At 43.9% G+C, this 12,293-nt stretch overlaps 1 protein-coding gene across 4 annotated transcripts in view; it reads left to right on the top strand.

Annotated features, from left to right (window-relative positions):
• Positions 1-3,226: 3,226 nt before the first annotated feature.
• LOC115101087 (divergent protein kinase domain 1B-like) overlaps positions 3,227-12,293 on the top strand; it is a 35,483-nt gene continuing 26,416 nt past the window's right edge. Inside the window, exons 1-2 of one of the 4 annotated variants that reach the window (XM_065004740.1) lie at positions 3,227-3,304; positions 5,465-5,599. In XM_065004740.1, coding sequence (XP_064860812.1) covers positions 5,543-5,599 — 57 coding nt within the window. In that variant the 5' untranslated portion in view covers positions 3,227-3,304; positions 5,465-5,542. Of the gene's footprint in view, positions 3,305-3,609; positions 4,279-4,301; positions 4,832-5,464; positions 5,600-12,293 lie in introns of those variants that run through there. The other 3 variants (XM_029620270.1, XM_029620271.2, XM_029620272.1) reach the window with 3 other exon arrangements.

Raw genomic sequence — 12,293 nt, 5'->3', positions numbered from 1 at the left:
AAACATAGCGGCACATTGAAAAATGCATTATTGCCGTTGATGCCTGGGGTCAAACTAAAGTTCAAACTCAAGTTATTTGTGAGCCTCTTAACATCTTCATGAGATATTTGTTGGGCTGTGCAGCATATTATTCTCTCTCCCTTTCCTGCTCTCTCTCTCGTGGCTAGTGGTGACTGTTTAACAGTCTGATGGCCTGGAGATAGAAGCTGTTTCTCAGTCTCTCGGTTCCTGCTTTGATGCACCTAGTTGGTAGCGGGGTGAACAGGCTGTGGCTCGGGTGGCTGAGGTCCTTGATGATCTTCTTGGCCTTCCTGTGACACCAGTGCTGTAGATGTCCTGGAGGGCAGGCAGTGTGCCCCTGGTGATGCGTTGGGCTGACTGCACCACCCCCTGAAGAGCCCTGTGGTTGCGGATGGTGTAATTGCCGTACCAGGTGGTGATACAGCCTAACAGGATGCTCTCAATGGCGCATCTGTAGAAGTTCATGAGAGTCTTAGGCAAGAACTTCACAAAGCCAAATTTCTTCAGCCTCCTGAGGTTGAATAGGCACTATTGTACCTTCTTCACCACGCTGTCTGTGTGAAGGGACCATTTTAGGTTGTCGGTGATGTGCAAGCCGACGAACGTGAAGCTTTTGACCCTCTCCACTGAGTCCCTGTCAATATGGATGGGGGCGTGCTCTCTCTGCTGTCTTCTGTTGTCCAGGAGATATATACAGTGCATTCGGAAAGTATTCAGACCCCTTGATTCTTTCCACATGTTATTACATTACAGCCTTATTCTAAAATTGATTAAATACTTTTTCCCCCTCATCAATCTACACACTTAATACCCCATAATGTCAAAGCGAAAACAGGTTTTTATACATTTTTGCTAATTTATTACAAGTAAAAAAGTTTTCAGACCCTTTGCTATGAGACTCGAAATGGAGCTCAAGTGCATCCTGTTTCCATTGATTTCTTCAACTTGATTGGAGTCCACCTGTGGTAAATTCAATTGATTGGACATGATTTGGAAAGGCACACACCTGTCTATATAAGGCCCCATAGTTGACAGTGCATGTCAGAGCAAAAACCAAGCCATGCAGTCAAAGGAATTGTCCGTAGAGCTCCAAGACATGATACCAAAACATTTATGCAGCATTGGAGGTCCCCAGGAACACCGTGGCCTCCATCATTCTTAAATGTAAGAAGTTTGGAATCACCAAGACTCTTCCTAGAGCTGGCCTCCTGGCCAATTTGAGCAATCGAGGGAGAAGGGCTTTGGCCAGGGAGGTGACCAAGAACCCGATGGTCACTCTGACAGAGCTCCAGAGTTCCTCTATGGAGATGGGAGAACCTTCCAGAAGGACAACTATCTCTGCAGCACTCCAACAATTAGTCCTTTATGGTAAAGTGGGCAGATGGAAGCCACTCCTCAGTAAAAGGCACATTACAGCCCACTTGGAGTTTGCCAAAAGGCACCTAAAGGACTCTCCGACCATGAGAAACAAGATTCTCTACTCTGATGAAACCAAGATTGAACTATTTGGCCTGAATGCCAAGAATCACATCTGGAAGAAACCTGGCCCCATCCCTACGGTGAAGCATAGTGGTGGCAGCATCATGCTGTGGGGAATTTCTTTCAGCAGCAGGGACTGGGAGACTAGTCAGGATCGAGGGAAAGATGAACTGAGCAAAGTACAGAGTTCCTTGATGAAAACCTGCTCCAGAGCGCTCAGGAACTCCGACTGGGGCGAAGGATCACATTCCAATAGGACGACTCTAAGCACACAGCCAAGACAACTCAGGATTGGCTTTGGGACAAGTCTCTGAATGTCCTTGACTGGCCCAGCCAGAGCCCGGACTTGAACCCGATTGAACATCTCTGGAGAGACCTGAAAATCGCTGTGCAGCGATGCTCCCCATCCAACCTGACAGAGCTTGAGAGGATCTGTAGAGAAGAATGGGAGAAGCTCCCCAAATACAGGTGTGCCAAGCTTGTAGAAGACTCAAGGCTGTAATCGCTGCCAAAGGTGCTTCAACAAACTACTGAGTAAAGGGTCTGAATACTTATGTGATATTACATTTTTTATAAATTTGCCAACATTTCTAAAAATCTGTTTTTGCTTTATCATTATGGGGTATTGGGTATAGATTGATGAAGGAAAAAAATACTAATAATCCATTTTAGAGTAAGACTGTAATTTAACAAAATGTGGAAAGAGTCAAGGGGTCTGAATACTTTCCAAATGCACCGTACATACAATATCTGAAGTAAACAATGCATTAGACATTCATACAATGTTGTGCATTTCCTCTCATACAGAAACATCTACTTTGATTTCGATCACGTTTGACTGACATTTTGGACTGTGCTGAGGTGGACATGTTGGTGGACTCCCTACCAGCACTCAATACATTCAGCGAAATGGACCTGATGGTTTGACGTCTTCAGTGCAAAGAGGTAAGCAAAAAAAAATGTGTATTGTTTGTTTCGCTTGTACAATAAAATCCTTGTCAACTGTGGTCTAAGCTTAACCAGATTTCATCATTTCTGACCGTGAATAGACATGTCACGTTTATCCCTCTCATAAATCAAGTTGTTCAGGAGTCAATATGCCAGATTTAGACTACAGATATAACAGGATTAGATGTGATAATCTAGGAGTGTAATCCAGCCCTGCCCGGCGCCTCAGGTCTCAGACCGGTGTATCTGCTGTTTGTTAACTAGAAGCTTTGGACCGATGCCAGATAATTAACCCCTGAGTGACTGTGTTGTACCACTACTACTGTTCTACTCAATCAAAACCTGTAGTTTTTGACTGAAGGTTTAGATTGAGTGGTGCTGCGGTCTAAGGCACTGCATCTCAGTGCTTGAGGTGTCATTACAGACACCCTGGTTTGAATCCAGGCTGTATCACAACCGGCCGTAGGGGGGGTGCACAATTAGCCCAGCGTCGTCCGGGTTTGGCCGTCATTGTAAATAAGATTTTGTTCTTAACTGACTTGCCTAGTTAAAAAAAACTAGAAAAATAAAATAAAAAACAGCAGTTTCAACAGCATTGAAACACAGCATTGATTCATTATGATTGTCTTTCACTGTCATTATTTACACAGTCAACATTGTATAGTTTTTATAAAATCATTAGGTGCAGTAATCTGATGTAAATAGTTGCAGTGATATGATTGGAAGAAACCTCACAGGAAGTAAATGGCTGATTTATATTTATTTAGGGATACTAGTGGGGCAGCAGGTAGCCTAGTGGTTAGAGCATTGTGCCAGTAACTGAAAGGTTGCCAAATCGAATCCCTGAGCTGACAAGGTAAAAATCTGTCGTTCTGCCCCTGAACAAGGCACTTAACCAACTGTTCCTAGGCCGGCATTGTAAATAGGAATTTGTTCTTAACTGACTTGCCTAGTTAAATACAATATAATTGTATGGTTTTGGACAAGAGCCCAGATAATACCGTATACATTTAGTGTTGCTTATGCATCTATCAGTTTTGGGCATATTGAATTCAGTTGTGATTTTAAATGATTTTTCTCTTCTCATCATATAAAGAGGGGGAGGGGGCGTCTATTTATACCGGCGGTCTAAAAACTGCGAAGCCAGATGAGATTTGTAACTTCCCCTTTTAAAATAGCGCTCACATGAATCGCTACAACAGCGCTGTAACGAACGAGGTTTGGTCGGTGGAGTCGGAAGGTGTAGCATATAAGAAGGCTACTATATTTGGAAAACAGGTTATCTAACGTTATACATTATTTGTTGAAATAGAGGATCAGGACAGGATTTTTCTGCTGTCCTAATCGATTGCGCCTCGGCAGCTGAAAACGTGTGGCCAGAATGTCATTCTGCATGATCTGAACGAAATATCGCTGCACTTCGTATTTTCCCCAAGGACGGGTGAACGCTTTGGATCGGTTTTTATTTTCTGCAAAAATAATGGCGTTCTTGTTAAATAGGATTATGAAACGATGTCCTCTGTCTCGCTGACCCGACTCCTCGCCGTCGCTCTGGACTGTTTATGATTTTGTTTCACAAAATATCTTTGCCCCTCATGCAAATATCGCACGACAAATGCGCACAATACTGAATGCTATGGGGTTGAACGAGTGATGTCAGTTTATTGTGCTCAGACGGGAAATGCTGGTCTCAAGGATGTGACTCGACGGGAATACGGTTCAGTGATTTGCCATTCCAGCCCGAGCGCGTCCTAATCACTCATGATGCGCAGAGGTTTAAGGAGACTCGTGCACCTGGTGCTGTTTTGCCCTCTGTCGAAGGGGCTGCAGGTGGGACCAGTACCTATGAGTTGGCTGCATTTTTGTGCCTTAGGCCATCAGATAATCACCATTTTAAGAGCTCTCTCTGTATAATTAGGTAGGCCCAATAACATCATAAACCAGTGTGTGAATTTTATTTTGGCTGAACAAAGGTGAAAACAGGTTGACTTGTGGACAATGAGGTGCTATTGAATATCAATGTGGAAAGATTTGAGTGATATAGCCTCCGTTTTTGGCTGCGGTCATGGCGCAGAAACTGAATGTTGGCTTGGCAAGTTGCATGAAAATCGAGAAGTTACTACCCCCAGAGCATATGGCCTACTTCACTTATGTATCAAAAGTTATTGTTCATATGTCATATTCATATGACAATCAAGCTGTTTGAGGAGTAAAAGAATGGTGCCAGGAATGGCAAGGCTAGTTTCACGTTTTTAATTTCACATGCACAAGTACAGTGAAATGCCTTTCTTGAAAGCTCTAAACTTTAACACTGTAATACTAAAAATAACAAGGTAGAACAAAAACACGAGAAATAAAAATATCAAATAAGGAACATGAGAATGTAAGTAAGCATACTATATACAGCGGCAGTCAGTTTCAGTAACCTATTTACTGTGTGTGTGTGTAAGATGACGAGCCATCAGGATACATGATAAACAGAGTAGCAGCAGCGTAGAGGATGATTCTGTGAGTGCGTGTGTGTAGAGCCATTATTAATGTATGTGCATATTATGTTGGAGTGAGTGTGTAGGGGCCCTGTCAGTGTGCATAAAAACAGTGCAAAAAAAATAGGGTAAACTCAGTCTGTGTAGCCATTTTGTTAGCTATTTAACAGTCTTATGGCTTGGGGTAGAAAATGTTAAGGAGCCTGTCGGTGTCAGACTTGATACACCGCTTGCCTTGCGGAAGCAGAGAGAACAGTCTATGGCTTGGGTGGCTGCAGATTTCTTTGCACATGAGATGGTTCAACAACAGGGAATCTGTTAAACATAATGTGTACTTTGTTAATATCCCACTCTGGCACGGCACAACAGATAACAGTAAATACAGGTGCCAATGGCTCTGTAAGTTAGAGCATGCTGCTGGCAATAAGTTGATTCCTGCGTGGGCCACATACAATGCTGACACTTCTGTAAATTGCCTTGGATAAAAGCATCTGCTGAATGACCATGGTCTCTTCCTCTGTCCCATGTAGAGTCGTCTCCCGGTGTTAAAGGTGAAGTACCTGCTGCTGGCCTGGTTGGGTATCCTGGTGGCCAGCTGGGTCCTCTACATGCAGTATGCCTCCTACTCCGAGCTCTGCCGAGGACATGTCTGCCACATGGTCATTGTAAGTATGAGTGTGCTCACAAGAATGGATAGCTTACTTTCTAAATGTAATTCATTACAGTTAATAGTTACCTGTCCAAAATTGGAATCAGTAATGTAACTTTTGGATTACCTTCTGTTACTTTTAGACTACTTTCCCCGAAAGAGGCGCAGGTTAGTATCTGACAGAGCAACAAAGTTATAAAATCTGATTTTAAACCTAACCACGCTGCTAACCCTAATGCCTAACATAACCTTACATTTTTACAATATAGCCAATGCAAGTAGTCTTACTCCCATCGGCTACGGAGAACGTGATCACAAAGTCGTCCGGAACAGCTGATGCTCTCATGCATGCTTGTGTTGCTTGCCTCGAGATAAAATAATTTAGCTCATCTGGTAGGCTCGTGTAACTGGGCAGCTCATGGCTATGCTTCCCTTTGTAGTCTATAATATTTAGCAGGCCCTGCCACACCCGAAGAGCGTCGGAGCCGGTGTAGTATGATTCAATCATAGTCCTGTATTGATGCTTTTCCTGTTTGATGGTTCATCAGAGGGCATAGCGGAATTTATTATAAGCGTCTGGGTTAGAGTTCCGCTCCTTGAAAGCGGCAGCACTACTCTTTAGTGCAAATGTTGCCTGTAATCCATGGCCACTGTTTGGGGTATGTTTTTATTTATTTATATTTATTTTTTATTTAACCAGGTAGGCCAGTTGGGAACAAGTTCTCATTTACAACTGCAACCTGGCCAAGATAAAGCGTGACACAAACACAGAGTTACACATAAACAAATGTACAGTCAATAACACGATAAAAAAATCTATGTACAGTGTGTGCAAATGTAGAACATTAGGTAGGTATAAGGCAATAAATGAGCCATAAAGGCAAAATAATTACAATTTAGCATTAACACTGTGGTGAAAGATATGCAGATGATAATGTGCAAGTAGAGATACTGGGGTGCAAAGGAGCAAGAAGATAACTAACAATCTGGGGATGAGGTAGTTGGGTGTGCTATTTACAGATTGGCTGTGTACAGTGATCGGTAAGCTGCTCTGACAGCTGATGCTTACAGTTAGAGAGGGAGATATAAGACTCCAGCTTCATTGGCAGCAGAGAACTGGAATGAAAGGTTGGCCAAAGGAAGTGTTGGCTTTGGGGATGACCAGTGAAATATACCTGCTGGAGTGCGTGCTACGGGTCGGCGTTGCTATGGTGACCAGTGAGCTGAGATAATGCGGGGCTTTACCTAGCAACGACTTATAGATGACCTGGAGCCAGTGGGTTTAGCGACAAATATGTAGCGAGGGCCAGCCAACGAGAGTGTTGGAGGCTATTTTGTAAATGACATTGCCAAAGTTAAGGATCGATAGAATACTCAGTTTTACGAGGATTGGAGATGCTTAATGTGAGTCTGGAAGGAGAGTTTACAGTCTAATCAGACACCTAGGTATTTGTAGTTTACACATATTATAAGTTGGAACCGTCCAGAGTCGTGTCGCTGGGTGGGTGGTTGCGGGCAGCAATTGGTTGAAGAGCATGCATTTAGATTTACTAGAATTTAAAAGCAGTTGGAGGCCACGAAAGGAGTGTTGTGTGGCATTTAAGCTCATTTGGAGGTTTTGTTAACAGTGTCCAAAGAAGGGCCAGAAGTATACAGAATGGTGTCATCTGCATCGAGGTGGATCAGACAATCACCAGCAGCAAGAACAACATCATTGATATATAGAGAAAAGAGTCAGCCCAAGAATTGAATCCTGTGTCACCCCCATAGAGACTGCCAGAGGTCTGGACAACAGACCCTCCAATTTGACACACTGACCTCTGCCGATAAGAATGCGGTGATTGACAGAGTCGAAAGCCTTGGCCACGTCGATGAAGACTGCTGCACAGTACTGTCTTTTATCGATGGCGGTTATGATATTGTTTAGGACCTTGAGCGTGGCTGAGGTGCACCCATGACCCGCTCGGAAACCAGATTGAATAGCGGTGAAAGTACGGTGGGATTCAAAATGGTCGGTGATGTGTTTGTTAACTTGGCTTTCAAAGATTTTAGAAAGGCAGGGCAGGATGGTTATAGGTCTATAACAGTTTAGGTCTAGAGTGTCTCCCCCTTTGAAGAGAGGGATGACCGCAGCAGCTTTCCAATCTTTGGGTATCTCGGACGATATGGAAGAGGTTGAACAGGCTAGTAATGGGGATGGCAACAATTTCGGCGGATCATTTTAGAAAGGGTCCAGATTGTCTAGCCCAGCTGATTTGTAGGGATCCAGATTTTGCAGCGCTCTCTTAACATCAGCTGTCTGGATTTGGGTGGTGGGGAGGGGGCTTGGGCAAGTTGCTGCAGGGGGTGTTGAGCTGTTGGCCGGGTAGGGGTAGCCAGGTGGAAAACATGAGCAGCCGTAGAAAAATGCTTATTGAAATGATTATCGTAGATTTATCGGTGGTGACGGTGTTTCCTAGCCTCAGTGCAGTGGGCAGCTGGGAGGAGGTGCTCTTATTCTCCATGGACTTTAGTGTCCCAAAACCTTTTGGAATTAGTGCTACAGGATGCACATTTCTGTTTGAAAGCTAGCCTTAGCTTTCCGAACTGACTTTGTATATTGGTTCCTGACTTCCGTGAAAACTTGCATATCGTGGTGGCTATTCGATGCTAATGCAGAACGCCACAGGATCCTTTTGTGCTGGTCAAGGGCAGTAACGTCTGGGGTGAACCAAGGGCTATATCTGTTCTTAGTTCTACATTTTTTTGAATGGGGCATGCTTATTTAAGATGGTGAGGAAAGCACTTTTAAAGAGCAACCAGGCATCCTCTACTGACGGGGTGAGGTCAATATCCTTCCAGGATACCCGGGCCAGATCGATTAGAAATGCCTGCTCGCTGAAGTGTTTTAGGGAGCGTTTGACAGTGATGGGGGTGGTCGTTTGATCATGGACCCATTACGGACGCAGGCAGTGATCGCTGAGATCCTGGTTGAAGACAGCAGAGGTGTATTTAGAGGGCAAATTGGTCAGGATTATATCTAAGAGCGTGCCCATGGTTATGGATTTAGGGTTGTACCTGTTAGGTTCCTTGATAATTTGTGAGATTGGGGGCATCTAGCTTAGATTGTAGGACAGCTGGGGTGTTAAGCATGTCCCAGTTTAGGTCACCTAACAGTACGAACTCTGAAGATTGATGGTGGGTGATCAATTCACATATGCTGTCCAGGGCACAGCTGGGGTCTATAACAAGTGGCAACGGTGAGAGACTTGTTTCTGGAAAGGTGGATTTTTAACAGTAGAAGCTCGAAATGTTTGGGCACAGACCGGGATAGTATGACAGAACTCAGCAGGCTATCTCTGCAGTAGATTACAACTCCGCCCCATTTAGCAGTTCTCTCTTGTCAGAAAATGTTGTAGTTGGGGATGGAAATTTCAGGATTTTTGGTGGCCTTCCTAAGCCAGGATTCAGACACGACAAGGACATCAGGGTAGGCGGAGTGTGCTAAAGCAGTGAAGAAAAAAAAAACTTAGGGAGGAGGCTTCTGATGTTAACATGCATGAATCCAAGGCTTTTACGGTTACAGAAGTTTAAAAAAATGAGAGCGCCTGGGAAATGGGACTGGTGCTGGGGGCTGCAGGGCCTGGGTTAACCTCTACATCACTTGAGTAGGATAAGGGTATGGCTAAAGGCTATAAGAACTGGTTGTCTTGTGCGTTCGGAACAGAGAGTAAAAGGAGACTATTTCTAGGCGTGGAAGAATAGATTCAAGGCATAATGTACAGACAAGGGTATGGTAGGATGTGACTACAGTGGAGGTAAACCTTGGCATTGAATGACGATGAGAGGTTTTGTCTCTTGAGGCACCAGTTAAGCCAGGTGAGGTCACTGCATGTGTGGGGGGTGGGACAAAAGGTTTATCTCAGGCAAATAAGACAATCACTAACCAAAACAGCAATAGACAAGGCATATTGACATTAGGAAGGGGCATGTGTAGCCGAGTGATCATAGAGTCTAGTGAGCAGCAATGGGTGAGTCAGGGAGCCGATTCAGTAGTCGCTACTACGCTAGGCGAGCTGGAGACACAGCGATTCAGACAGCTAGCGGGCCGGGGATAGCAGATCGGCCTTTGGTGACGTCGCAACGGAAGAGCCTGTTGAAACCACCTCGGACGATTATGTTGGCAGACAAGTCGTGATGGATCAGTGTGGCTCCGTTTCGGCAGTGAATGGTCCAGGCCAATTTGCAAAAGAGTTATTGTAGCCCAATAATTAGCTTGTGGACCTCTTCAGCAAGCTGGAGATGGGCCTAGCTCGAGGCTAATTGGTGCTTGCTTCAGGACAAAGATTTCCTCATTCTGTAGAACGTGGAATCGAGCATCTGGTGTGAACTCCGAATGGGAGGGGAAATAGTCACTGTCTTAGCAGAATGCAATTTCCCTGTGGCGCATTTGTCTGTTGATGTCACCGTCGTTCCATTTGGCTGCAGATGAAAACGTATGATCCAGTTGGAACGTTATTGGATCTATATGAAAATAACATCCTGAAGATTGATTCTCTACTTAGTTTGACCAGTTTATTCGACCTGGAATATATATTTTTGAAGTTTTCGTCCGAGTTCTCCTGGACCAGCGTCAGCTTTTGGGCACGTGAGCTGAAAGGGCTAGCAAATGCAGCTAATTGGACACTAGTATTGGACATTATGGAACAAAACAACAATTTATTGTGAAACTAGGACTCCTTGCAATGCATTCTGATGAAAGATGATCAAAGGTAAGGGAATATTTATGATGTAATTTCTTATTACTGTTGACTCCAACATGGCGGAAAAGTCTGAGCGCTGTCTCAGATTATTGCATGGTAGGCTTTTTTCGTAACGTTTTTAAAAAATCTGACAGCGGTTGCAAGAAGAACCTGTGTATCTTTAATTATATGTAGAACATGTATCTTTAGTCAAAGTTTATGATGAGTATTTCTGTTATCTGGCGTAGCTTTCTATAATTCCTCCGGCTATTTTGGAGGCATTTCTGAACATGGTGTCAATGTAAACCAAGATTTGTGGATATAAATATGCATATTATCGAACAAAACATAAATGTATTGTGTAAACATGTCATATGAGTGTCATCTGCTGAAGATTTTCAAAATGTTAGTGTTTCATTTTATCTCTAATCCTGCTTTTGTGACGCTATCTTTGGCTGGGAAAAATGGCTGTGTTTTTTTGTTTTTTTGATTTGGTGGTTGTCTAACATAAATATATGTTGTGTTTTCGCTGTAAAACATTTTTAAAAATCGGACATGATGGGTAGATGAACAATATGTTTATCTTTCATTTGCTGTATTGGACTTGTTAATGTGTGAAAGATAAATATTTCTAAAGAATATTTTTGAATTCCCTGCACCACCTTTTCAGCTGAATGGGGGGGGGGGGACATCCATTTATGGCCAGTTTAAATACCGATTTAATCGGTATCGGCTTTTATGGTCCTCCAGTAAATCGGTATCGGCGTTGAAAAATCATGATCGGTCGACCTCTACTTCTAATGCATCTTAAGCAGGTTGACAAGTCTTGTCCTTAAGAGACAGTGCAATTGAGCAACTTCCTTTGTAAGGACCCGACAGCGAGTGTGTAATCTGCCTCTACCATCAGTCCTATTAGCCAACGTACAATCATTGGATAACAAAATAGACGAACTACGATCCCGAATATCCTACCAACGGGAAATTAAACTGTAATCAAATCAAATTTATTTCTATAGCCCTTCGTACATCAGCTGATATCTCAAAGTGCTGTACAGAAACCCAGCCTAAAACCCCAAACAGCAAGCAATGCAGGTGTAGAAGCATGGTGGCTAGGAAAAACTCCCTAGAAAGGCCAAAACCTAGGAAGAAACCTAGAGAGGAACCAGGCTATGTGGGGTGGCCAGTCCTCTTCTGGCTGTGCCGGGTGGAGATTATAACAGAACATGGCCAAGATGTTCAAATGTTCATAAATGACCAGCATGGTCGAATAATAATAAGGCAGAACAGTTGAAACTGGAGCAGCAGCACGGCCAGGTGGACTGGGGACAGCAAGGAGCCATCACGTCAGGCAGTCCCGGGGCATGGTCCTAGGGCCCAGGTCCTCCGAGAGAGAGGAAGAAAGAGGGAAGGAGAGAATTAGAGAACGCACACTTAGATTCACACAGGACACCGAATAGGACAGGAGAAGTACTCCAGATATAACAAACTGACCCTAGCCCCCCGACACATAAACTACTGCAGCATAAATACTGGAGGCTGAGACAGGAGGGGTCAGGAGACACTGTGGCCCCATCCGAGGACACCCCCGGACAGGGCCAAACAGGAAGGATATAATAATATCTTATGTTTCACCAAGTCGTGGCTGAACGACGACATGAATAATATACAGCTGGCGGGGTTTATGCTGCATCGGAAAGACAGAACAGCGTTCTCCGGGAAGACGAGGGGTGGTGAACTGTGTGTATTTGTAAACAGCTGTTGCACGAAATCTAATTGTAAGGAAGTCTCGTGGTTTTGCTCACCTGAGGTAGACTATCTCATGATAAGCTGTAGACTACACCAGTTACCAAGATAGTTCATATATATTTTTGTAGTTTATTTATCTTTTTCGTAGCTATCTATTTACCACCACAAACCGATGCTGGCATGAACACCTTACTCAATGAGCTGTAAACGGCCATAAGCAAACAGGGAAACGCTCATCCAAAG

This window comes from Oncorhynchus nerka, linkage group LG19 (genome assembly GCF_034236695.1).
Source record: "Oncorhynchus nerka isolate Pitt River linkage group LG19, Oner_Uvic_2.0, whole genome shotgun sequence".
Lineage (NCBI taxonomy): Eukaryota > Metazoa > Chordata > Actinopteri > Salmoniformes > Salmonidae > Oncorhynchus > Oncorhynchus nerka.
The sequence above is the reverse complement of the archived record's forward strand: the minus strand, read 5'-3'. Positions and strand labels throughout refer to the sequence as shown.